Consider the following 26,618-nt stretch of genomic DNA (forward strand, 5'->3'; position numbering starts at 1 on the left):
GTGCCTTTAGATCAACACTACTAACTAGTTCGATTATAAGAGCTTAACTCGTTCCCTTCAGTTCAACACCGCTAAAGGCTCGAACCCAAAAACAGCCGTTAGCTTCGTGCTAATGCTAACCGGCTAACTCCAAACAGGCCGCGGTGTCTCTGTAAGCGGACTGAACTCCTATAACAGCGGGTTAAAGCTCATATTCGGGAAATACGGATTAATATACCCGTAAATAAACCTGTAACGGCGCGTCTGGGTGTTTAACTGCGGTTCTGAGGCGTCGCGAGGTCCCGTTAGCCTGCGTGCTAACCGCGGCAGTCATAATAACTCACCCTTCACTCGAGCAGACTTGGTCTCGAACTTGGTCAACATCTCCTCCGGACACAGAGACGCACACAGACCGCGCCGTTACTCTAAAACACCGGCTAATGTCGCAGAAGAGCGGCTGTTCTCATGAAGAGCGGAGCGAATGAGCGGCTCTTCCGCAGCTGACACGTCTACACAAACGCCAGCGACGCTCGGCGCTTCCGAACGCCAGCAGTGGAAGCTCCACGTCAGAGGCAGCAGCGGGGGGCGCGTCCCGAATACAGCGCTGGCTCCCCACGGAGTGCACTGCTAACTTGCGAACTACAGTGACGGCGCTGCTGAGGCCGTAGAAGAGCCCTGGGCTGTGTCCCAAACTGAGGCAGCCGTCTCGGGCCTTGTTTATAACTTGACAAATTAAACACACACGCATAGAATAAATAAAAACAAGGTCTTAAAATAAAACAGAAGCAGAAACACTGACTGGAAAGGTGCATATTATAAAGCTGAGAAAGTTAATTTGCCTACGCTTTGTACTGAACACGCTGATTATCTTTCACTGCTAGATTTAGAAAATACAGAAAACGAGAGTTCAAACATTTAACGCTCAGTAATGATCATCGTACCTCAGTCGTATATTTACTACACTCTTAAAAACACGGCTCTTCGAGGGCTCCTTTATTAAGATGGTTCTATATAGACCCATGAACACTCAAAAGAACGCATGAGGGCAGTCATGGGCTGGAGGTCAGGGAACCAGCCTTGTGACCGGAAGGTTGCTGGTTCGATCCCCAGAGCCGACAGCCCATGACTGAGGTGTCCTAGACACCTAACCCCCAACTGCTCCCCAGGCGCTGCGGATTGGGCTGCCCACCGCTCCGGTGTGTGTGTGTGCGGTGTTTCACTGCACGGATGGGTTAAATGTGGAGGTGAAATTTCCCTGTTGTGGAACTACTAAGGGGCTCTAATTAATAATAGCATGACTATTTCTATTGTAAAATGGTTCTTCAGATTAATGGAGAACATGCTGTATATGGTTCTATATGGAACCTTTCTGAAAAGGGTTCTTCTGCTATGACAAGCTTGAGACTATAACAACATAAGAGGCCTGTTTGGTGCTCTATAGAGCCACCTTCTTCAAAGGGTTCTGCAATGTTTTTGTCAGGCTTGTTACAGTAGAACCATATACAACATATTCTCCATCAGTCTGCAGAACCACTTAAGCATGAAAAGGGTTCTTAGACTGTTTATTGTTCTAAACACAATCATTGTCTTCAGCATAGGAGAGCAGGGCAAAACCAATCGTTGTTTTTGTGCTAAATAGTTTTAGAACCACACTATCTGGCCAAAAGTCTGTGGACACCTGTCTGAATTATTGAGTTCAGGGGATTTTGATCATTTTTTTTCCCCTTCTTTCAGGAAAAAGCTCCACTTGTTTATCTCAGACACCAGAAACACAAAGACCACACGGAACACAAGCTCTTTTCTCTCTTTATTTCTTCCACTGTAATTCCGTCCTTTGTTCGCGGTGTGTAGACGACGGCGGGTGCAGGTGTTCACTGTGAGGGACTTTGCAGTTTGCGGCTGAATTCAGTGCGACTGGTTTAAGTGTGTTGGGTGTTCGATGAACCCCTGAGTGCTCGTCTAATGTGCTCGTCTCTCACCGTAATCCATACTAACCATAATCCATATTAACCACCTAAATATCTTCATGTCTTCACGCACGAGTTCAGCCTGCGCTCCTAAAAACGCTTCTTCAGGGGTTTCCAGTAACAACAGTGGTTCTCCACAGAATCACAAAGGCCCAAAGAACCACTTGCATGTTATATGGTTCTCTGCATGGTGAAATGGTTCTACAGACTGATGGAGAATGAATTGTATGTGGTTCTTTATAATAGCTGAACCCCTTTTAAAATAAGGTTCTATACAGAACCAAGTACAACACATTCGCCATCAATCTGAAGAACCACCTGACCATGCAAATAACCATTTAAGCATGCACATGGTTCTTTGAGCGTTTATGGTTCCATAAAGAACCTTTATGGACTAAATAATGCTTGAAGAACCATCTATGAGTGTATGCATAACAAAACCCATTAAACTCTGCACCCTCTCAGCTTTCAGAATAAAAGCTCACTCTTTTGAAATAGAGCCTAACCGTATTTTACACCTCTGCCCACTGATTTGAGGTATTCCGGGAGTTAAATGTCATGTTTGGGAAAGTTAACACAACACACTGGAGCACATTCGCCTGTACAATATGACACTATTATTATTATTATTATTATGGAGGCTTGTTGGGAGCACTTAACATAATACAGGACCATAATGGGATCAGGAAGACTTTAAAGGAATACTCAAGCATTTTCCAACCTTTTGTTGCATCTGTTCTCCATCAGACAACACGGGTTCTCCATCAGACAACACGGGTTCTCCACACGTTTTCTATCAAAGAACAGACCAGGCCACTGACTCAAAACACACTTGGAATAGAAACCATTTCCCAGTCAAATCAGGCCTAGGCAAAACAAAGAATCACAAGGACTGAATTCATCCAAGAACAATTCAATATTCTCCACAGAGGGAAGCACAAAACGAGAAGAACATCATCTGAATGTCTCAGACGTCCGTGTCTTGGAGACGCTACTAGGGGAAATGAGACCAGTGGAACAGTAAAGATACACTAGAAATCCCAGATTTAACCCACAGTGCTGACAAAAAACAAAGAACGGAAGAATATTGACGAATCAATAAAGAATGGACCAAAAAAAACAGTTTTCTTTCATCTTATTCCATGTAAGAGAAACCGTGAACATCCACTCCAGCCAGCTTGGCGCTCCCGGACCGTCTCGCAGAGATGCTGACATGAGCAGCACTTCTGAGGGAAAACACAGACATGAGTGAAACATTTGGTCTGAGAATCAATAAAGACGGAATAAATCTGTTTATTACAGCGGCTCCGGCTCCAAGGCGCTCGGGCTGGCGAGGACAAGGCTGTCTGGCACATCAGACCGAGCTTTTAAACTTCTTCACTACTACACAGCAGAACCGGAACCCGCAGGGCAAGTCATCAGACCCCGCTGAGCTCCTGCAGCGGCGGCCTTTCAGCGTCAAACCAGCTGAAAACATTCACAAATCCGGGATTTGACTTCCCGGCTACAGGGGCGGGAGTGAGCTGCCAGGCTAGCTAGCCGTTAGCGAGTATCTAGCATCTTAGTGAATTGGGACGGGGCCGCTGTTCGTAATATCGCTGAATAAAATAACTACGAACGCAAACTGGCTGTTTCTGAACTTTCCCCTCAACTAACCCTCATCCAGAAGCTCCTTCTCTAAAATAACCCTAATAATCCCTGGGACTGGACGGGACGGGCACAACCTGGGAACACGATGCTAGCTAGCTGGCTAGCAGCTGCTACCTGAGCTGCTTGCTAGCAGCTTTACACAGCAGCACTTTGGCGAGCAGCTTCTCAGTAATGAGGAGATATTTTGAGATATTTTCACCTTTTTTATTAAACTCATGACACCTGTGTCAGCAACAAGAGTGATTTCAGTCAGTGGAGCTGCATCTGTGGGGGCTAACTGGCGAGGCCAGGCTGGAAATGCTCCTCTAAGGTGGACACTTGCTCTGCTTTAGTAAACGGGTTGAGAAGATGCTAGAAGGCAAAAATGGACCAACTTCATCCATCTCGCCCACCTTCAGGGGACACACCACGTCCCACATACAATCTCAGTGCAACCCGACTGGGGAAGCATACATTAATGCAGAGGTGTCAAATCCAGGTCCAGAAAGTAAAAGTCCTTCCCAGGATTTTGTTCCAACAGGCTGGACAGCTCTGCTGGTGGTGTGATCTAACTAGAGAATCCAGCCTGTTGGAACAAAATCCTGGGAAGGATTTTTACTTTCTGGACCTGAATTTGACACCTCTGCATTAATGACGGCACAGGTGGGCTCAGGATGACTTTTGCCCTCATCTCAAGGTCTTGCGCGTTTAAGAAAATCCTTTTTTCGGTCACTGATTAGATCTGAAAAAGAAATTTCAGTAGGTTCCCAACAATTCCATGATGAATTAGATGGAATTATTATATATAAAAGCAATAGCAATTTAATTATAGCTTATTAAATTGACCGGTCGCTGTATTTATTCATCCAACACTCCTCCTTTAAGACGTCTACAGCCAGAACTGCCACCCATCCACCTCCTGCGGTTTTCTAATTCTCCGTCATTTACAGCAGAGGCACGGATTTCTAGCCGTTCGACTCATTACGAGGTGCAAATGTGCAAAATTTGATTAATATCAATATCAATATAGCAGCCCACAGGAATGAACCCAAAGCTGCATTAAACCGGGTTAAGGATCCACTCTGGAGCGGCAGAAGGAGATGAAGAGTGAAGAGGAGGAGGAGGAGGTGGTGGTGGTGGTGTTTTACAGGAGTTCTTGTGGGCGTTCACTCAGACAAACTCCATCAGCTCCATCCTGAATCAGGAGGAGCTCAGAGCAGCATGGCGCAGCCTGGGGACCCTCACATCACCGAACACTGCTCCGCTCCGGCTGCGCCCGGACCACCGGGGAGGTGCAGAGACTCGGGATCGAAGTTCAAACCGGGGGGCTGAGGAGATACACAGGAAGACAGTACCTGAGAGTGATGAAGTGCATTCAAAAGAGCACCAAGAACAAAACTCAATAATCATAATAATCATAATAATCACATTCAGACAAGACACGTTTCAGTTCAGTCTTAATGCTAAAAACGAACAAAAACACACATCATATACGTCTCACACACATTCCTCATAAGTGTCACAAGCAAAGTTGGATTTAAAAACATTTTCACCTAAGAAAGTTTTTCTTGCTCACTGAAAAGCTGCTGTTTACAACATGCACCTTTCAGCCACTTCAGCTTTGCAGCGCCTGAGCGGAGTTTAGTCACATTTTCTAGTTAAACGTCTGGAGTTTACAAGCTTTCGATGAGCACCGAATCCAGCATAACACTACATGTTGAGATAAGATGATCCTTCATTAGTCCCACAGCGGGGAAATTCCCAGCTGCAGCAGCACAGGGACAGCAAGGCTCTTCAGGAAAAGAGAACTAACCAGAAGAGAAATTCACGTTAAGCGCTTAACCAGGTTTTTCAGTTTATCGCCTGCACTATACAGAAAATCCATATAAAGCTAAAAGATAAAAATCTGAACTCTGTCCTTCATAAAAAAATCTATATAAAGAATCAGAAATCAGTGAAAAGCTAAGATGTTTACACTGTAAGGACATTTTTCCTGAAATTCCCATGGAGTTCTGCTCATGGGGTTCTGGTTTACATCACACGGGCCGGAGAGGCGCGGCAATATAAACCGGTTAAACACCGCGCTGAAGCATATTTACACCGTTAGCCCCAAAGCTCTTATGCCAACAGTTTGCGTTGTTATTATTATTATTATTAATAATATTAATTACTTATTAGCAACATTAGCCTTGAGCTCCAGGACCAAGCTAACAGCTTTGTGAGCTGAATCAACACTGCGTGTTAGCTACATTAGCCTTGCAGTCTCTGGCCTATGGGAAATGAACGTTGCGTGTTAGCTACATTAGCTTTGCAGTCTCTGGCCTATGGGAAATGAACGTTGCGTGTTAGCTACATTAGCTTTGCAGTCTCTGGCCTATGGGAAATGAATGTTGCGGGTTAGCTACATTAGCCTTGCAGTCTCTGGCCTATGGGAAATTAACGTTGCGGGTTAGCTACATTAGCCTTGCAGTCGCTGGCCTACATTACCATAGTTTACTAACATTAGCCTCGGAGCCCAGGGAAGCAGACGTCAGGCCCCGAGCACGGCTTCGCTGAACAACAACATTTGGGAAAACATGAAGTTTCGTGTTTTTACTGAACTGCAGCTTTAAAGCAACACTTTTCCACGGAGGTGCTATACTCACTGCCTCTCCGGCGAGCTCCTTCGGCGGCTGGCCCAGGTCCTGCAGCTGAGCAGGAAAACGGAGATTTAGAGAAAATACACACCAAATACAGAGACAACCAACCCTTTAGGTCAGGTTTTCCCCTGACGTTCACTTATTACATGAATGTGCGTCAAAAGCAGCTGGAATTCAGTTCTACAGGATCATTTTCCCTCACAGCAGGCAACAGGCTGGAGCCTAGCCCAGCTGTCAGTGGGCAGAAGGCAGGATACACCCTGGACAGGTCGCCAGTCCATCGCAGGGCAGACAGACAGACACATTCAGACGCACATTCAAGCCCAGGGGCAGTTTAGCACGTCCAATTGGCCTGACTGCATGTCTTTGGACTGCGGGAGGAAACCGGAGAACCCGGAGGAAACCCACGCAGACACGGGGAGAACATGCAAACTCCACACAGAGAGGACCCCGGTCACCCGGCCGGGGAATCGAAACCAGACCCTCGTTACTGTGATTCGACAGCGCCGACCCACTGTGGTTTTATACTGGCGTCCTGTTTCTATTTGTTGATGTGTCGCGTGGCGCTGATCCTCCATCTCACACACCTGAACTAGCCAGAGATGAAGGAGAAGAAACTAATCTAATCTAGAAACTAGATTAGAAACTAATCCTGACCTTTAAAACTGGATTTTCACTGGAGATAAAACACACTGCTAATTTACTGTTTAAGTCTGGAGCTGTTAGCTGGTATATGTAAATGAGGGCTGTTCTGATTGGCCGCACTGTATCTTAAAAACCGGTATTGGCTGAAACACTCCTTATAACTTCAGTCTGAATGGGCGGGGCTAAACTGAAGCAGGCAGAATAGATGGAAACATGTAAATGAACTGCTTTTCCTGACATCACAGAAACAAACATAAGCCAGGCTGTTTTGCAGTTATTTTCCATATATGGACTGTAAGGCCTGGAGAGCGAGCAGTGAGTATTGATACTACACCAAACTGCTACACAGAACGACAGTAAATTAATAAACAAACAAACATTTTCTTCCAGCAGCTTCCAGGAGACTCATTTACCTTCTGCATGAGTTCCAGAATGTTCTCAAAGCTGCTCTCTCCGTCGGAGCCTCTCTCGAACTGGCTGCAGATCTCTCCCATGATCCTGTGCTGCTGTTGGTATCTGTGGAGCTCCTCCGGCGGGAGAGACTGTCGGTTACTGTTCAGCCACTCAGGATACTGGAACACAAACACAGCACTGTTAGCTGATCCACACAGACACGGAGGAAAAGCCGCTTCTGTCCTATAAAGAAAAGATGATTCTTCAAGGGTTCTTTAGTAAAGGCAACGGTTCTGTTCACAAACAGGAGTTCTATATAGAACTGTTTCATGCTGAAATGGCTCTTTGCGTGGCGAAATGGTTCTCCAGACTTATGGAGATCTGCTATTCTTACAAAGGGGTTCTAACAATAGAAGAACCCTTTCTGGTGCCGTACAGAACCATTTTCAATTAGGTATGAAGTGGTTCTAAACAGACCCTCTGTTATTACTAAAGAACCATCTTTTTTAAGGGTGTACATTTGGGATAAAGACAAAGGGGCGTTATGCATTTTATTTATTTATTTATTTTTTTGCCAAACTATGGCTTTAAGTTCCGAAGATAGAACCCATAAAGAGTCTGTGATCTAGAGCGCATCTCACACTGTGACCAGGCTCACTGACCTTCTCCGTGATCTCTTTGAGGGACGGGTAGAGGACATCCTTGGACAGGAGGTTCTGCATGATGGACTGCATGATAGGCAGAATATTCCCATCGTCCCCTGCTCCTTCACCGTCTTCCAATCCCAGCCCTTCCAGAGTCTTAGCCAGATCGTCTCCGGCCAGTCCGGCAGCCTGACGTACGCAGAGGGAAGAACATCAACCGCTCACCACCGCTCAAACCAGCAGAGCCCACAGAACAGCTCTCGGCCTCACTGATCAATAACTGTGATCAGACTGTGATAATCGATACCGCTGCAGGGATTATTCTCTGACTTAACACAGGGGATTAAGAGAACGCTCGCCGTTCCCGGTTTGGCAGTTGAAGCAAAACCATAAAACGCTTCCCGAAACTTCAAAGCTTACAACGATTTAAGGCCACGCCCACTTTTTTAAATCCCCTGTATCTCAGAATCTGATGAAGACACTTTTACTGCACATTCACTTCAAACTGCAGCCACATCAAAGAGCGTGGGGCTTCATTTCGGTCAGCTTTTTATTTTTTAACTAAAGTTTTGATTTATATATTTTTTTATTTTCTGCATTTTAATGTACGGCTACTGTAAATGTGCAGAATTTAACGTAATGGGGCAAAAAAATGAATTTAAAAAATGTGGCTTGTGCAGAAGTTATGGCAGATTTCAAATCTTCTGTTTTCATCTCATCAATGCATCAAATAGACAGACAATCAATCAATCAATAAATCAATCAATCATTGGAATGTGTACAGTAGAATTTGCAGGAGAACGTCATATTCGAGTGTCTCTATGGAGAACGTGTTCCGTTATTTACAGGTAAAACGACAACGCCATGTAATTTAATCAGGGATGTGAACATTTTTACTGTGGCTGTGTGAAAATCACTCGGGAACAGTTCTGGATATGAAGAACAGCAGCTGGTTTAACCAACTTGGCCAATAAACATCATTCCTTCATTAAAGCCGGTGTTAATTATAAAGTAACTTTAAGTGTTTCTTCTCATCTTCTAAACATATAAATATATCAACGTTGTATACGTGTCGCTGCTGTCAGAACAAAGCCTCATAACTCCAAATGGAAAAACCTGCTTTACTGTTAATGGAAGTCAATGGAACCGGACGTCTTTCCGAGCCACTCTGGGTCGTTTCTTTTGGTCCGTTCAACATGAAATTTACACACAATGTAAAGAACAACAGACGTTTCCAAATTATATCAAAAGCTGAAAAACCGACCAAAATGGAGTTACGAGGTTTTGTCCCGACAGCAGCCACACACACACACACACACACACACACGACTAAACCTGTGTGACTGTGGAATCAGCTGCGTGAGGCGAGGTGCTCTACCTGCAGGTTGTCTGCGTTTTTGGCTAATCCGCTCAGCGTCTCTTTCAGGCAGGAGGTGAACTCCTGCTGTGAAGCTGGATCCGTTCCTGAAAGCAGTGAACAACGTTAGACGCAGTCACAGCCCTGAGGCAGACAGCAGGGGGCGCAATAACAGGACCGCGTGAAATGTTACTATAGTGATGAAATCCCATCACAGTACTCTTCAGGACGCTATCGTGATAAAATGAGCGTGTATACCTGCACTCAGCAATCCGATAACTGCGGAAAATCGGAGTAATCGGATGATGGGAAACTCCAGGCCTGCGTGAGTCAGACCGTACTCGTATTTCTGCTCTACAACCAGCCGGCTACATGTGCTGGTTCTTTGTTCCGATTCAATTCCCTGGTAAACGTCCTGTAAACGTCCCGTTTGGCCAGGTTTTAGTTTGTATTCTAAAGTTCTGGTTCTGACGTACCGACTTTTCCCGCAGCCTCAGAGAGTTTCTGGAAATGCTGCAGCAGCTCCGGCTCCTCCTGCGCCAGCTCGGCCATCGCTCTCTCCCACTCCTCCTTCGCCTGGTTCGCCATCTCGCCCTCGAACAGAGACTCGAAGAACTGACTGTCCTCCAGGAGAGGCGGCTGTGGATCAACAGACACACAGTCAGAACTGACCGCCGCACACAGACCGGGCCAGTCAGCGCTGACCGATCCGGTCTCTGTGCTGCGGTCAGCGCTGACCACAGCACGGAGACGGGATCGGTCAGCACTGACCACGCAGCACGGAGAAAGGATCGGTCAGCGCTGACCACACAGCACGGAGACGGGATCGGTCAGCACTGACCACGCAGCACGGAGAAAGGATCGGTCAGCGCTGACCGCAGCACAGAGACGGGATCAGTCAGCACTGACCACACAGCACGGAGACGGGATCGGTCAGCACTGACCACGCAGCACGGAGAAAGGATCGGTCAGCACTGACCATGCAGCACGGAGACTGGATCGGTCAGCGCTGACCGCAGCACGGAGACGGGATCAATCAGCACTGACCACACAGCACGGAGACGGGATCGGTCAGTGCTGACCGCTGTATACAGGACGGATCAAGTGGTCGTGTTTTTTAAGTCAAATAATTTATTTCCGGTGTGTGGATTTAAATACTGCAGAGGTTAGAATTGGCCAGGTGGTCGCCGTTCCAGGGTGGTGGTGGTAGCTAGGCTGCTTTAGGCAGTCTCCAGCAGGTTGCTATGGCACCCACGGTGGTCCCAGTAGCGTTTCAGGCGGTTGATAGCGTTGCTATGGTATCTGAGCGATGCTCAACATCTAGTAAAGCCTCCCAGAAGAGCCGAGGCTGCAGCAGCACAGGCTCACTGACACCTTCACCCCAGCGCGAGGACAGGTGTGATGCTCACCTTTGACCCAGAACTTTGTGCTTCTGCGCAGGAGGCCGCAGCGGCTTCAGGCGCCGCACGAGGGACGCTGGTCTTCTCAAAGTCATCGAGGGCACCTGAGGCGGGGAGAGAGACGGAGTGAGTACCTGTCACAGGTGTGCGTCCAGGTGTGACCCACTGACCTCAGCCGTGAGCAGCAGCTGGAGAGGAATGTAACAGCACAGCGTCTACAAGCGGGTTTAAGGTGTGTTTAGAGGCTGAAAGCGGCCTCCTACTGGAATTTTCCCGGTCCACCTTAAATGATGCAGCAGTTAAGTGAGTAACGACACTAAACACTCCAGCAGGAAGCGCATCTCAGATCTCAAACCTTACTGTCCAACAGCTCGTCCAGCTCCGCGTCCGCGCCCGCGGCCTGCCGCTCCGCCATCTCGCCCGCTGCAGCTCGGGGCGGACGTGACGTGGGAGCTGAAGGCAGAGAACCCGCAGAGAGGAGATCCGCCACTCCCAGCGCCTCCCGGGCTTCTCGGGCGCTAGGTGGCGCTCCTCGGCGAGGCCAGAGTGAATGGGTTGGTATGGAGCATCTGAGCGCAGTCAGTTTAAACGGGCTGAAACACTTCACTGTGGAAGAGTCCCGCCATTCCCGGAACAGTGAGCATCCCGAAACATTCCCAACACCCCCAATAAACCAACTTCACCGGCCAGGTGAGCGGTTTATTTGGTAGTTTTTAGAGCACAGGTTTGATTTAATGAGACATTAAAACGCTTTAAAGTGTTTTTGGTGCAGCAGAGCCGCGGATGCGACCATAGTTTTCACGGAAAACCAGCTAAGCTAGCGCGTTAGCTCGCCACTCAGCGAGGAAGGTAGCAACAGTCGCCAAGGTAGGATTGGTCAGCGGCTTTGAGGGGGCGGGACTTCTTGTTGAGTGACAGAAAAGGCGTCGAATCACCCGCGCACGGGCGGAGTCTGTGCATGGGTGGGCGTGGCACTGCGTTCTTCCTAGGCTGCCGTTGTGCTGCGATCGGCGCGCGTGGAGCTCCTGACCGCGAATAAAACGCTGATCGGCGCGGACGCGAACCCGGCGGAGCGGCGGAGAACCTGGTAAGCGGCCCTGCACCTCCGTCCCCGCGTAAACACGGCTTTCCCGCGAGTTTGCTCGAGTCTAGCACCGTTGAGCGAACGCCATGTGTCGGAGGCCGCAGGCGGCGCGCTCGAGTTTGAACGCAGCCGGAACACGGGCCGCGGGCCGGCGGATCGCCCCGAAAATCAGCACCGCGGTCTGCGGGTCAGAGCGCCGAGCGGCCGGGGAGCCGCAGGTTAGCTCAGCTCGGCTAAACGGGGCGAAGACGAGCTGAAACTCCGCGCTGGGGACCCGCGGCTCCGCTACGAACGTCGGCGAGTCGATATCACACCGACGCGGAGGAGTGGCTGCGTCCCAATAGTCACACTCGAGTTCTAGCTAACCTAGAGCCCTTTAGCCGCGCGGAGAGAACCAACCGTCCGCCCGCTGGACTCGAGCTAGCCCAGCGTTCATTCAGTGGGAGGCCGGAACTGTGGGAACTAGCTAAGCGTTCCACTTAGAACCCGAGTGCGCGCTAACTAGGTTAAGCGTTCTACTGCGAGGAAGCCAAAACGCACTAGCTAAGGTAGTTAGAACGTGAGTGAGTGCAAACTATCTGTGTTCTAGGTCTAGAACACTTAGTACACAATTTTCAGGCGTTCTAGCGCCAGAATACAAGTACACGCCAAGTTAGGAAGTGAGTGCACACTAGCTAAGCATTCTGAGTCTAGAACGTGAGCACGCACAGTTCGCAGTAGTCCTGCGTCATTCTGTAGTCCTTGTCATGCCCATATTAGGAATTCCGGGGTCTGAGCTTCGATTCTGTATGGGCCGGAATGACCAGGGTTTTCGAGAAATGGCCTCTAGCGCCCCCCCTGTGTTCAGTAATGGTGTTCAGAACCCGACACATTGTGTTCTGGGTACGTTTTTCTCCCGAATATCACTGGATCCTCTGAGTTAAAGAGCTGTAATACTAATACTGTTACGTGCAGCTGGAGCTGCTGCGCGTCAGTTTGTTGTCATTAAGGTGGGCTGAGCCGGTTCTTGGACGAGCTGTGCTGTCTTATCAAAATGTTCTGCTGTTCCTCATAATTACAGGTATACTGTAAATAAAACCTGTGGGTGGGGTGTTTTCTCCTCGACAGAAACACCGCCAGCGTCAAAGCTATGAAGCGGAGTTCAGCTTCTATTTTCGCAGCTTTTTGTTTGAATGAGCCCGTTCCACCTTAAATGGTGCGGCAGCTGTGACTAGTCATTACATACGTTAGCAGACGAGACCGAACGCTGACCGGTCGCTTCTGAGAAGCAGCAAAATAAGATGATGTCACTCAGCCGCTCAGCGGAATCGGAGAAACCTCCTCATATCAGGCCTTTCAACCCTCCATGAAACTGAAGCTTCTTTTTCTCCGGCTGCTTGGTGGAATTCTCCGTTCCACCTTAAATAGCACAGCAGTTCAGAACGTGACCGCCGCACCACTTAAGTTGTTGGTATTACAGCTCTTTAACGACCTTGTGACTCAGAGGATCCAGTGGTGTTCGAGAGAGGAATGTTCCCAGGACCAGTCGAATCTGGTCCGGAACGTTTTTATTAAACACAGGGGGCGCTAGAGATGACTTCCCGAAAACCCTATTCATTCTGGCCCATAGAGAATTGAAGCTCCGACCCGGCGCTCCTAATAGGGTCTTGACGTCATGACTACAGGGGTCTATACGCAAAGTGACTTAGGGGGCTCAAATACACGATAGCTAGTGAACGTTCTCCGAGCTTTCTAGGTGGAACGCGGGCGTATGCTAGCTAAGCATTCCGGCTGTGGAACGTGCGTATGTACTAGCTAGGAGTTTCGTTCCAGAACGCAGACACACATTGTCCAGTTGGCGTGCAGGTACCCACTAATTAGGCATTCTGAGTCTAGAACTTGACACGTTGTCACGATGAGGATGGATTATGATCGTCGTGGGCTTTAATAACGTGGCTCGTTAAATGTGAGATTCCTCATCAGGAAATCTAAAGAATGTTCTAGAAGTCTGTTCTGTGGTGCGTCGTGTCCTGCCGCTGGTGTCTGTAGCGTGTTCTCAGTCGCGCGGCGGTAAATTGAGGCGTCGTGTTCGTTTAGACGTGTGACTTGGTGGCGCTGTACATGCAGGCAGTCTTATTAGCGTGTAATAACGCGTATGAAGCGCGCGTGTGCAGGGCAGCCGCCCTGTCGGCGTAGGCCGGGGTCAGTCTGTTGGAGCTCGTGGGGGCAGTACGAACGCTCGCGCGGTCAAAGTGAGGTGTTAAAAATACACGCTGAGACTGTCCCAGTCTGACCGGCTGACGGCTGTTATGTTCTTTCCACAGGTAAAGTCGGAAGGCGGCTCATCTTTTCTCGTTTGTTTTCGTTCAGTTTGTTTAATTCACTTTACTTTGAACCCCAAAACCTGCCTGTTTGCCTTCCCCGCCTCCCTCTTTTGTTTTTTTTAAATCAGCGTGTATTTTTATTACCTTATTTTGTTTTCGGTGTCTTCAGAGTCGGGATCTGTGACGGCTCTTCATGGCAGTCAGAAGGGGACACATTAGATGCTTAAAAGTGAGTAGAACTTGTGTCTACTAGGGACCCAGTGCTGCACCTGTACACACCTGAGTACACGCTCGCAGATTTCCCTGACCGCTTCGCTACAGGCCCGCTTCATCATGGAGAGGGGAGCTCCACCCATTTCCCAAAATTCCTCATTAATTAAGAGGTTAAGATGTAAACCGAGCGGTTTGGTGTGAAACGCTCTGTTCTAGATAAACTGACCGAGTCAGAACCGTTCCCAGTGGTGGTGATGGGAACCAGACGTCCCTCTAAAAGCTCCTACAGAAAGTTCCTACATGAGCTGGTTCTGAATTCACTGCCTGATGACTGAGACGCTGTTTTATGAGAGTTTAGAGAACTTCAACTCCATTCATGGTGGAGGGAGACATGCAGGGCGCTGTGCGGCAAAATAGTCCCCAAAGAAAACTCATTATTCCAGATTTTCCACTGTTTTCCACCATCAACATTCCATATAAGCTCAGAAGACTCGTGTAGGTTCTCTGGTGGTTCTGGATAGAAAAACGAGGAACAAACGTCTGGAAAACGTCTGTAATATTCCAGCGGAATTATTGGCCATTTAAGATCATCTCCTTTGATGAGACACTCGTTTTTACAGGGTGTTAAACGGAGGGATGCCCTGTGAGGCGGAATAGTCCCTGAAGAACTATTTTCCATCTTCAGCTTTCTTTGTGCTCCAGCCACTGAATTATGTAGAACCTTCGGGAAGTCAGCGGAATTTCCCCGTAACGACCTGAAAATTTTTCAGCAACGAAAGCAAAAATGGAACCAGCGAGTTTAATAACGACCACAGTTCAGTTCACAGCGTCGCGTGTGTTGTTGGGAATTTTCGCCTGTACGTAAACATTTATAAGCTCGTTTATAGGCAGTCGCGCGACGGGGAACTGGAGCAGTGAACGGCCCTCATATACGGTACAAATGAATGAATTGTAGGTATTTTAGTGCAGAACCCCAGAGTCTGACCCGTCTGGGTCCAGTAAACACATCAGAACATCTCGTTCGTGCGAGAGAACTTCCCGTCTCCTCCGTCGACTACAGCCGTCGTCTCCCCGCCGTTGTAGAACGTGAGGTCGAAGGAGTCACGCTACAGAATGAGGCAGTCGTGCCGCCCCACACGTGGTGCTGGGAGCGGAGAGATATCACACGTGCAGCGGACCGCGGAGTTCTGGAAGTGAAACAAAGACCTCCGATTTCAGGAGGAGCAGAGATGGGTTCTCTGGACCCGTCCTGGGTTTAAGTGGGCCTGGGTCCGGAAACGAGCTCCTGTGTGAAAACGGGCGCTTGACTCGCTCTGTACTGTTTTGGTTTTTGGTACCTGGTGCTTTTTTGGCATCACCTTCATCGAGGTTCTGAGCGAGCTGAGCCGATACCCAAAGGTGAGCTGCAGGCTGCTGATTGGTTGGAGAGAATCTGTGAACACGTCTAACTTCTGAACATCATGTGTCTCGGCAGTTTTGGCGTCGTTATGACAGCCAGCTACGTTGAGTGGGCGCTATGTCTGCAGTTGAAAACAAAGTAGCTGGTACCAAAAGCGAGTCAAGTCGAGTCAGTCTGTAGTCTGTGGTGTAAAAGCGGCCAAAGCCCTGATAACAAAGGGAATAACTTGTTCTTAATGGCCTTCGTAGGTATGTGAGGACGTTCTAGCAGGCTTGGGTGAGCAGGTCAGATCAGAAGAGGTTCCTCGCTGGGCGGATTTGATCTCCACCTCTCAGTCAGAGGTTCTGATAATTGCCGCTTGTTCCGGCGCTGAGAGTCTCTCCCTTTGGAGAACACAATAAGGCCTCTCTTCTGGCCTGAATGGGCCACTTTCAGACCCCAGAACGCTTAGACTGACCACCAGGGTCTGAACCTGACCTCACATTCCTGAGGAGCTGTGTGGAAATGGGATGTTGTACACCCTTAAAAATGATGGTTCTCAAAGGGTTCTCCAGTAAAGAAAATGGTTCTATGTAGAACCATGAACACCTGCTTGATTAAAGGTTCTTTGCATCGTTATGGTCTTCAAATTGGAGGGGAATGTGCTGAAGGTGGTTCTGTATAGTACCTTTTTGAAAAGGGTTCTGCTGTTTGTGTCAAGCTTGTAACAATAGAAAATCTCTTTGGTTCTAAATAGAAACACAGCACGTTCCCCATCAATCTGAAGAACTATTTCATGATGGACAGAACCCTTTAATCATGAAAAGGTTTTTAGACTGTTTATGGTTATTTTGTATGTGTGTGTGTGTATATATATATATATATATATATATATATATATATATATATATATACGTATGTAATGTATGTCCTGTGATAGTTATTTTGAGGTGCTGACGATGCGCTCAGAGAAGCACGTTGTTTAAAAAAAGTTTCATTTAACAATAAATGTTATTTTACTGAATGAATAGCCGTTTTCCATAGAAGTAGCCCTTAGCCTTGTGTGTGCGGGTTTTGGTCTGTGTGTTTTTGTGCGTGATTAGTATGTTGTGTGTATGTTGTATATGTTGTGTACACGTTCAGGTCTGGAAATGTAGACGTTTTTAGAGCTGTATGATATTTGAGCGTTTGAATTTTGCAGCGCCTCTAAAAATATCACAGAAATATGAGTTAGTCCAGTCTTTTCATCTGTGCAGCGGACGTAGACCGTTATGGGCTGTTTAAGGTGAGCTTTAACGCCTGACTTCATGTTCAGAACACAGCTAATTTCAAGACGCTTGGAGGGGCGGGGTCAAACAGACAGGAAGTCAAACAGACGTTTCATCCTACATTTAGTTCAAAATAATCGAAAATAATCATTTTTTAAATGTAAATGTTCAGCAAATAAATGAACGCAGTGTAGTTTTCAAGCCATCCCATAATAAACGTCTAACCGTCTGACTAACAGCTGATAAAGGTCAGTGCGGCTAACTAGGAGGAGCTGATTAGCTTAGCTAACATGCTAACAGCTCTGCTCTGAATGGATCTGAGTGTTAGCTTAACGAGCAGCTACAGAGTCGAACAGAGCTGTCAGTTTAAGGCTTAGTCTAGGCTAAAAGAATTCCCAGTGGTGATTCGGTGTGGGCGGTAAATAAAGGAAGAACTGTAGGGGCCCTAAAACGGAGCCCTGCGGAACACCATACTTTACTGTTCAGCGTTCAGAAGACTTGCTTACGAGTTTGTAGCGGCCTGTTTGGTCTTTTCGCCATTTTTCTTTCTTTGCTGTCTTTTCTTACTTGACCTACTTCAGTTTTCATTGGCTGTTGGAGGGGTCAGTTCAGATTGAATCACTGACCAGTATACTCCAGTGGTCACCAGTGGTTGCTAGAGACCTGCCTTGCTGCAGAGCTTCGTTCAGTCCTGTGTGTAATGTGCTGCGCCTCCCGTTACCCAACAGGGACGCATCTGATCCAACCAATCAGGAGCTACTGCGGACGATCAGCTGGAGCAGGTGTGGCAGATTGTGGTTGGAGCTAGATTTCGCAGGAAGGTAGATCTCCAGGGTTGGACCAGTTTGGAGATCACTGCTTTACTAGAGTCAGGAGAAAAAAAATCTAACGTTTGATAAAATCTGATTGGTCTGAAACGCGATCGGGAGGCAACAAATCAAAAGCCTTGGATCCATGAAGCTACACTCTTAAAGATGTTTCTGCAGAAGTTCTTCAGTAAAAGTGGTTCTAAATCGGGTCTGTCAAGCTGGGAACCTTCCTGGCCAAAGTGCTGTGGAGATCAGCGTTTACCCTCACCTGACTCTCTGAATTCAGTTCATGAAAGTCTTGCTAATCATCTGATGACCTGAATCTGGTGCATTTCATGAAGTCTGCGGAGTTTTGACCCACGAGGACTGGACCCTGACACGTTCTATATAGAACCTTGAACACTCGGAGAGCCTTTTGCATGTTTAAATGGTTCTCTGCATGGTGAAAAGGTTCTTCCGGTTGATGGAGAGAGTACTGTAAATGCTGTAGATTTTAAAGAGGGTTCTTTTTCACGTTAGAACGAGTGAGTAGGCAGGTTTACACACAATAGAACAGATAAACGTTCCTTTTGACCCACTTTATTCGTGTTTCAGAGCAGCGCTGTCGGCCTAGTTGGCGCTGAAGCCGACTTTCTGTTCACGTCCTTAACAGCTGAAAAACATCTGTCCAATACGAGCCATATAAAACCATAAAACCCGGTTTCGCTGAGTTGCCTGTATGTTACAGACTCGCACATCACCAGCTCAGAAACGCTCATCACGCAGATAGTCGGTCTAAACCTGTTCTGAGGGCCCGTCTGAACGACGTTTAGAGCCGCTTCGCTCCTGAACGCCGCTGTGGAGGAGCGTTTCCTCAGATAAAACCCTGCTGTACTTCTGTTGTGCATGAATCCCACCACACTGCACAAAACGGCGTCTGAGCGACGTCAAGTCTGGTCAACATATCTAATATTTCTTGAGTTTTTTTTTGTAAGAATATTAAGATTATTTAATTTATTTTTACCAGTTTTAAGTAATTCTGTCTCGTGAGAGTCTCTTGTTGCTTTGGCCGACGATTTAAGCCTCATCTCTTGGAATAAAGACATCACTACATTTCTCACAAGTAAAACCATCTGTCCAATGCAAAAAAGACCCTTTCACTGGACTGAATGACTTAAATTAAACAAATATATATAAATACAGGTGGACTGATCTTAACGTCCTCTCAAATCGAGGAATATCTGGTTATGGACTACGTTTTAGTAAGATGCTGTTTTTTGTTTATAATCTGCGTGGCACAAAATGGTATTTTGTCAAGTAAAATCTTAAATCTAGTCATAACTCTAATATTTCTCCTGTTAAGACTGGTGTAAGATGAAATAAGCTTAGTCTAAACCTGTTTGCTTGTTTCAGTAATTTTATTAAGTAAAATTCTCACTGTGTTGCCAGTGTAGTGGATGGAAAATGACTTAAAACAGGTAAAAATGTCTAGAATTAAGCTACATAGTCTTAAAATACGAGCAAAGCGTCTCAAGTTAAGATCGTTTAACCTGACTGTATAGATGCTGCGTCTGTGGTTCTGTGCCCGTTTCAGATCCATCAGCATTGATGCTGTTGTGTTTTTCTGCCCGACCCTTTCAGGAGGTCTATGACATGTCGAACGGTTATGAAGATCACATGGTGGACGAGCCGAAAGACTCTAAAACCAACCTTATAGTAAATTACTTACCCCAGAACATGAGCCAGGATGAGCTGCACAGCCTCTTCAGCAGCATCGGCGAGGTGGAGTCCGCGAAGCTCATCCGCGACAAAGTAGCAGGTAAGTATTCGCCGCTAAGGAACTCGAGCGCCTCGGCGCTTAAACGCACCCAAGATCACGTCCTGGCGAGTGAGACCCTCTTGAATGTAGTCAGTATAGCGAATAATCCTCACTGTGAGATCATTAGAAGACATTTCTGCACCTTTTCTGCTTAATTTAGAACCACTGGCAGGTCATGATGCTCATTAATGTAGCAATTAAAAGCCTTATTTCTTCAAGTAAATACAATTAGCTGCCAGTTAGGACTTCAATTTGGTTGAAAGTGCTCCAGAAATGAGCTCGACTAGGCTTGTAATGTCTGGCATGCCATGAGGAGAAATATTGACTAGTTTTGAGATGATTTTGCTCGCAGATGATGGAGAGAAATGATTATTTCATCCTGCGTTTTGGTTCAAATTTGGTGTGTTCATCATCGGTTTTGTGGGATTAAATCACTCCATCCACTCTAGTTTGAGATTAGGCCTCCAAAAAGGAAGGAAAAGCTGATGCTGCTGTTTTTCCTGCCGTATTTTTTTTTTATTCGCCTCCTAATTTTTCTCAGTGAACCTGAGGTGTGGTAGTGGGCGGCACAGCCGAACATTTGGATTAATTATCGGCACTTTTGGTGTAGATCACAGTTTGTGTGTGTGCTTTAAAAACGTTTTAGTAGCATCGGAAGTTTCCTGTCTACGAGGCTGAGTTCGGCTACATATTCAATCATCTTTTGATTTTCTGTTCCAGCTTAGAGGAGATGTCCACCCATTTTTCCAAATTTCCCCCATAACTCAGTGTGTGAGGGGTAAACGGAGGGATTCAGGGCGGTCAGAGCCGCTCTGTTTACATCTTAACCGCTTAATTACGCAGAAATTTTGGGAAATTGGTGGAGTTCCCTTTTAATTGGAGCAGCTTGCACTCTTGCATACGTCCTGTGGGTTTTTTTAGCTGAAATTCCTGCAGTATTTAAGGTGGAACGAGACAATTCGAACAAGATGCTGAACAAGAAACCGACATCAGCTTTGTGACTTTTTAGTGTTTGAGTTTCTCGTTGCAGATTAAACGTATCAGAAAACCTGCTGGACTGATTATAAACACTAATCAGTCCGTTCGTCTCCAAATTATCGATGTCAGTCTTAAATCTCTCTCTTTGCCGTTTCCTAGCTACTAGCTGGGCGAGACTGTTGTCTGTGTTGCTATGGTGACCAGCCAGGATTATTTTATTATTACCTACTGATCTGATTCAGCTGTGGAGCCGTGATGGCAGTAAAAGAGCCGCCTGCTGCCGACGGTTAGGGTTAGGTGTCCGTTAACCGTACAGATGCTGTTCCTCCGAGCGCTGCGCTGACGATCCGATCCGGTTTATAGAGATCGCGTCCTCAGTATTTGGGCCGCTGTACCGCCCACGGCTTACCGCACACCGCTTCACTGAACTGAGGGAATTAAGGGTTTTTAAGGTTTTAATTAATGATTTTTTCACCCGCCACCTTCGTTCTTAGCTGAACTTCATTTGTTTGTTTGACTTTCTGCTATTCAAATGTTTGTTTGTTTTTGTTTTTTCTTTGTATTTGGAACGTTGCAAGTTTCTTTTTTTGTTTTTATTTTATTGTTTTCCTTTTTTTTCTCTAGGCCACAGTTTAGGGTACGGATTTGTTAACTATCTTAACCCTAGTGATGCAGAAAGAGCAATCAGTACACTCAATGGCCTGAGGCTACAGTCTAAAACTATCAAGGTAACGTCACCGAGGTGTTCCTGTGTACAGTGCCATTTTCTCTGCACTTGTGTATCATCTTCAGAGCATCTAGTTTACAGGATGTGGCCTTTTTAACACCCTCTGTCTTTATCTGCAGTTGTTTGGCTTCACTTTAAAAGTGAGAACTGTTAAGTTTTCTAAATGTTAAAACAGAGCAGCCACATTTACTTACTGTTTTGTTCTTTTATCCTGGTGTTATTTCAATTAAAATATAAATTTTCTGACTTTGGGCTGCAGATCTTCTCCAGTAACTACTTTTAATTTGGATTGATTTTGTATATTTATTTGTGTAAATGTATTATTTGTAGATGTGTTGGATTAAATTGAGTTTGGTGCTCAGAAATTCGCCCTGTATATTTTTATTTGTAATGCATTTAGGCTCATGTCTTCATTTCTGATCAGATGTAGGTTGTTTTTTCAAATTTAACTGGATTTTGTTTTTCAGGCGGTTTTTCTCTTCTAAATGATGTTCTTCCCTGCAGGTTTCCTACGCCAGGCCCAGTTCTGACTCCATTAAGGATGCTAACCTCTATATTAGTGGGCTGCCTAAGACCATGACGCAGAAGGACGTGGAGGACATGTTTACACGTTACGGCCGAATCATCAACTCGCGTGTGCTCGTCGATAAGGCCACAGGTGATCGGAATTCCGATTTTTCTAGCGTTCCCACAAAACTCAGTGTGTGAGGTGTAAGTAGTCATTCAGAGGGTTTAGAGTGAAACGGGTCAGATGTCTTTACAGTGGTGGTGATGGGAACCAGGCGTTGCCATGACTACAACACAGATATAGACACTTTATTTACCATCCAGAACCACCAGAGAACCTACACGAGTCTTCTGAGTTTATATGGAATGTTGCTGATGGAAAATAGTGGAAAATCTGGAATAATGAGTTTTCTTTGGGGACTATTTTGCCGCACAGCGCCCTGCATGTCTCCCTCCCCCATGAATGGAGTGGAAGTTCTCTAAACTCTCAAAAACTGCGTCTCAGTCATCAGGCAGTGAATTCAGAACCAGTTCATGTAGGAACTTTCTGTGAGGAGCTTTTAGAGGGACGTCTGGTTCCCATCACGACCACTGGGAATGGCTCTGACTCTGTGAGTTTATCTAGAACAGAGCGTTTCACACAATCAGCTCTGATTACAGCATAACCATTTAATTATGCTGGAAATGTTAAAATTTGGGCGTTCCCCTTTTTAAGTCTCTAACAGACCTGATTGTGTGGTTTCCAACTCTGTAAACGGGATTGAAGCGCTAAGCCTAAAGATGTGAACCTGTCCTGGCTGATCAGTCGGGATTGATTAGACAGAGCTGGGTTGTTTTTCTGACCTGTGCCTTTTAATATCTGGGTGGTGTTTGGTGGTTTAACTTGAGGTTCTGCCTCGTGTCAGGACTGTCTCGAGGTGTGGCGTTCATCCGCTTCGACAAGCGTGCAGAGGCTGAGGACGCCATCAAAGACCTGAACGGACAGAAGCCCCCAGGAGCCACAGAGCCCATCACGGTCAAGTTCGCAGCAAACCCCAACCAGGTGAAGGGCACCCAGATCATCTCCCAGATCTACCACGCCCAGTCCCGCCGCTTCGGGGGGCCAGTCCACCACCAGGCCCAGAGGTTCAGGTACAGCACACCTGCACTGCACCTGCTCAGGAGCTCAGCTCTGATTCACTGAGGCTGCTTAATAAACAATGCAATGCGTCCAAAAATCGGATTGTAGCCCGACTCTCGTCATCGCTCAGTAACGAGGGCTTTCAGCATCAGGAGTTCCTGAACAGCAGATCGAACACAGAGATCAAACAGCTCGTCTGGAGTTTTACTGAAATGCCACAGGGATTCACATCAAAACATTAGAACTGTAAATAACTTTTAATAACAAACATTAACTGATATTTTAGTAGCTGAGAACTGAGGCTTCAGTTTAACTGGTTTCATGTCCATAAATCACTCAAACTAGCCAGAAATGGCAAATGCCTGGCCAACTCTCGCCAACCGAAACCGGCCAGCTCTCGCCAACCGAAACCCGCCAACCGAAACCGGCCAGCTCTCGCCAACCGAAACAAGCCAACCGAAACCGGCCAGCTCTCGCCAACCGAAACCGGCCAGCTCTCGCCAACCGAAACCGGCCAGCTCTCGCCAACCGAAACAAGCCAACCGAAACCAGCCAAGTCTGCTAACTGAAAGCAGCTAGCTAACTGTGCTAACTGAAGGCAGCTAGCTAACTGTGCTAACTCTGCTTAGCTACAGTATAAACTTCTTTACTTTCCGCTTTTGAAAGTAGGACAGCCAGCGCCTCCTAGTGTACAGAAGTAGCAGCTGTACAGAGCTCAGGCCTTTCCTGCTGATACAGGATTTAGGAGCAGATCTGCGTTGTTTCATGACTGAAACCCACAGCGTGGATCACTGGATACGCGGATGCTGAGAGAACGCGTGATGGAGCCGTGACGTTCTCGATAATGATGTTCTCGATAATCTGTAGCGTAAATGAGCCGTAGCATTTTGCCGCTAACGTTGACCGCTTTCCCGTTTGAGAGTCGGTTTTTAACCGCACTCTGTCGCCCCCTGCAGGTTTTCCCCGATGGGCGTGGACCACATGAGCAGCGTGTCCGGCGTGAACGTGGCGAGCAGCTCCACGTCCGGCTGGTGCATCTTCATCTACAACCTGAGCCAGGACACAGACGAGGGCATCCTGTGGCAGATGTTCGGGCCCTTCGGCGCCGTCACCAACGTCAAGGTCATCCGCGACTTCAACACCAACAAGTGCAAAGGCTTCGGCTTCGTCACCATGACAAACTACGAGGAGGCGGCCATGGCCATCGCCAGCCTGAACGGCTACCGCCTCGGCGACAAAATCCTGCAGGTCTCCTTCAAAACCAGCAAGACGCACAAGTAGAGGGCGCTAGAACGGCCAGAGCTCCGCGCCCGCACCGCGCCCGAGGGCGGTGGCGCAGGTCCGAGAGTTAATACTGATATTTTTGTAGTTTAATCCACTTTACGCTAAACGTTTCCACTTCACGCGCGGCGTCACTAAGCGTCCCGTTGGACAGAGAACCTTTTTCTTTTCTTTGAGTAATTCGAGCTGTGCTGTAAATGTTCTAGATATTTCGGGGAGCATCTCAAAACACATTTACACCAGTTCTGCATTTGATGCTGAAGCTAATGTGTGAGATGCTGGTCAGACTGGCAGGACTTTAGTTCAGCCCCCCGTACAGAAGCATGTTACAGTTTCTCGCAGTATTCGATATTTAAGTTGCCTTATTTTTTTCCACCCTCTGCTCCTCAAACCCCGTCTGACCCCACTTGACCCCTGGAGCACTTTGTTTTTCGTTGTTTTTGGTTGTGCTTACGGTCGGACTGCGGTTTTCCGAAGCCGTCGGAAAAGCGGAGCGTCTGTAAGCAGAGTTCGAGCGTGTGACCGAGGGGAACGTGTTTAATGCTCTGTGATTAGTCTGAAAGGGACCGCCTGATAAAGACTGAAAAGGACCAAAGAGAAGGTTTAACCCCACCTAAAGCGAGACGGGCGGGCCGCGGGGTTCAGCGCGGCCCCCCCAACAAAGCGAAACGCTTTCCTGATTAGCCGGTACTGACAAAACGTCTGTGTTCAGATTACTCACATTTCAGCTTCAGCAGTCTCTTCTGTAAGCTTTGGTTTGTTTCTCCACATTTTGATTTTCTTTAGAAGAAACTTTATTTACTTTGTTCTTTTTTCCCTTTTTGTTTTTCTTTTCCGTGCAGTTTAGGGTGGATAGATGAAAGTTGGTTGTTTTTATTAATCCATATACTTCTGAAGACTGCCTTGTGATTTGTCTTTTTTTTTTCTTTCTTTCGTTCCTTTTTGTTCTTTGCTTTGATGTTTCCTTTGTTTTGATTGTTTTGATTGTTTCACTTGGCATTTCACAATCATTAAATTTTCTTTTGTTTTGCTGAAAGTTTAGTTTTGTTTGGTTTTTTTCGTTATCGAGTTGGTTTTATGATTTGTTTTAATTCGTTTTCTATTGGGGGTCTTAGGACTGGAGGGAGGTCCGTGCCTGGTTTGGCTGGTCTGAGTCGCAGATAAACACGCTGAATTTAAGCTTATTCAGCCGTTTTGGGCGGCACGAAGGCAAAACCTCGGCAAGAACGTTCGCTGACTGCGCAGGGAACTACCGAAGCTAGAGGGCGAAGCGGCGTGTCGGTAAGGCAGCTCATGGTTAGCTACGTTAGCCGCTTCCCTAAGATCTTTAGCTAATGCTAAATCAGAATGAAAGGCTATGGTTCTAGATGTGTAACGGTTGATGTTATTAGCTCCTCCTCCAACCACGATAGCAAGCATCACTCCTTCGTAATAAAGAGGTCCAGGTTTGGGTTAGCAAGGTTAGCTACACCCCCAGCAGTGTTTGCTAGTGTAAATCGCTAATTCAGAGTAGTGGGATTAGGATTAGGTGCTTACCCAACCAGCTATCTTAAATCTCATATTGAGAATAAAATGGTTAACGTTTGGGTTAGCGATGAGGTTAGCGACACACTCAGCTCTGTTAGCTGGTGTAAATTGCTAGTGCAGAAGAAAATGGCCAATATCAGGATTAGGGATAAGTTTAGCTCCACCCTTAACAATGTTAGCTGACGTAAATTCAGAGTTCAGAGTGAAGGGGCTAGGATTATGGGGAAAAGTGGTTGAGGGGTTAACTTCCGATCAGATAGCCTATATCGCTAATCCAGGAGATTTAGGGTTCTGGTGATGAGTTTAGAGCGGCGCAGTGGGTGGCGCCTCACAGCAATGAGGGTCTGGGTTCGATTCCCCGGCCGGGTGACCGGCGTCCTCTCTGTGTGGAGTCTGCATGTTCTCCCTGTGTCTGTGTGGGGTTCCTCCGGGTTCTCCGGTTTCCTCCCACAGTCCAAAGACATGCAGGACATGCTAAATTGCCCCTGGGTGTGAGTGACTGTCTGCCCTGTGATGGACTGGCGACCTGTCCAGGGTGTGCCCTGCCCAACGACCGCTGGGATAGGCTCCAGCACCCCCCTGCGACCCTGAGGGAGAAAGTGTGTGTGTGAGGGTGAGTGAGATGAGTTTAGCGACGCCCTCAGCCATGTTGGCCAAGTACTAAACTCTTATGCAGCATGTTTTATCAGGAGTGAAAGTCTTTGTGAAATGGTTCTCCAGATTAATGGAGTGTTGTATAAGGTTCTATATAGAACCTCTTTGTAAGTGGTTTTATGTAGTACCAAAAAGGTTCTCCTTTTACAGTGTCAGGCTTGTGACCCATTCTGGTGCTATATAGAACCAAATACACATTCTCCACCAGTTTGAAGAACCAGTTCAACATGGAAAGAACCATTTAATCATGAAGTGATTCTTCGGGTGTTTGTGGTTCTGTATAGAACCACTTTTTTTTTTTTTTTTAAATTAAAGAGC

At 46.9% G+C, this 26,618-nt stretch overlaps 3 protein-coding genes across 8 annotated transcripts in view; 1 reads left to right on the forward strand and 2 right to left on the reverse strand.

Moving 5' to 3' along the window:
• The window catches only part of copa (COPI coat complex subunit alpha), a 23,987-nt gene extending 23,426 nt beyond the window's left edge, over positions 1-561 (reverse strand). The window contains exon 1 of the mRNA XM_017725481.2: positions 324-561. Within this exon, the coding sequence (XP_017580970.1) occupies positions 324-363 (40 nt within the window). The 5' untranslated portion in view covers positions 364-561. The remainder of the gene's footprint in view (positions 1-323) is intronic.
• Positions 562-1,769: 1,208 nt separating this feature from the next.
• On the reverse strand, positions 1,770-11,157 carry pex19 (peroxisomal biogenesis factor 19). The gene is made up of 8 exons (XM_017725480.2): positions 11,014-11,157; positions 10,663-10,757; positions 9,730-9,892; positions 9,275-9,360; positions 7,915-8,085; positions 7,273-7,431; positions 6,221-6,265; positions 1,770-4,903 (listed from the first exon to the last, which is right to left on the reverse strand). The coding sequence occupies exons 1-8, from the start codon at positions 11,066-11,068 to the stop codon at positions 4,817-4,819; spliced, it is 861 nt and encodes a 286-aa protein (XP_017580969.1). The 5' UTR covers positions 11,069-11,157; the 3' UTR covers positions 1,770-4,816.
• Positions 11,158-11,266: 109 nt separating this feature from the next.
• elavl1a (ELAV like RNA binding protein 1a) lies at positions 11,267-25,155 on the forward strand. Of its 6 annotated transcripts, none has more exons than XM_017725477.2 (7): positions 11,267-11,343; positions 14,210-14,269; positions 19,329-19,506; positions 21,109-21,212; positions 21,716-21,869; positions 22,624-22,849; positions 23,795-25,155. In XM_017725477.2, exons 2-7 carry the CDS (start codon positions 14,234-14,236, stop codon positions 24,117-24,119), a joined length of 1,023 nt encoding a protein of 340 aa, XP_017580966.1. In that variant the 5' UTR covers positions 11,267-11,343; positions 14,210-14,233; the 3' UTR covers positions 24,120-25,155. The 6 variants fall into 6 exon arrangements, with proteins under 6 accessions (XP_017580966.1, XP_017580963.1, XP_017580962.1 ...); XM_017725474.2 differs by lacking the exon at positions 11,267-11,343 and adding an exon at positions 11,614-11,740 and having other exon boundaries at positions 14,041-14,269; XM_017725473.2 differs by lacking the exon at positions 11,267-11,343 and adding an exon at positions 11,621-11,740.
• The last annotated feature ends 1,463 nt before the right edge of the window (positions 25,156-26,618 follow it).

Source organism: Pygocentrus nattereri, chromosome 2, assembly GCF_015220715.1.
Source record: "Pygocentrus nattereri isolate fPygNat1 chromosome 2, fPygNat1.pri, whole genome shotgun sequence".
Classification (NCBI taxonomy): Eukaryota; Metazoa; Chordata; class Actinopteri; order Characiformes; family Serrasalmidae; genus Pygocentrus; species Pygocentrus nattereri.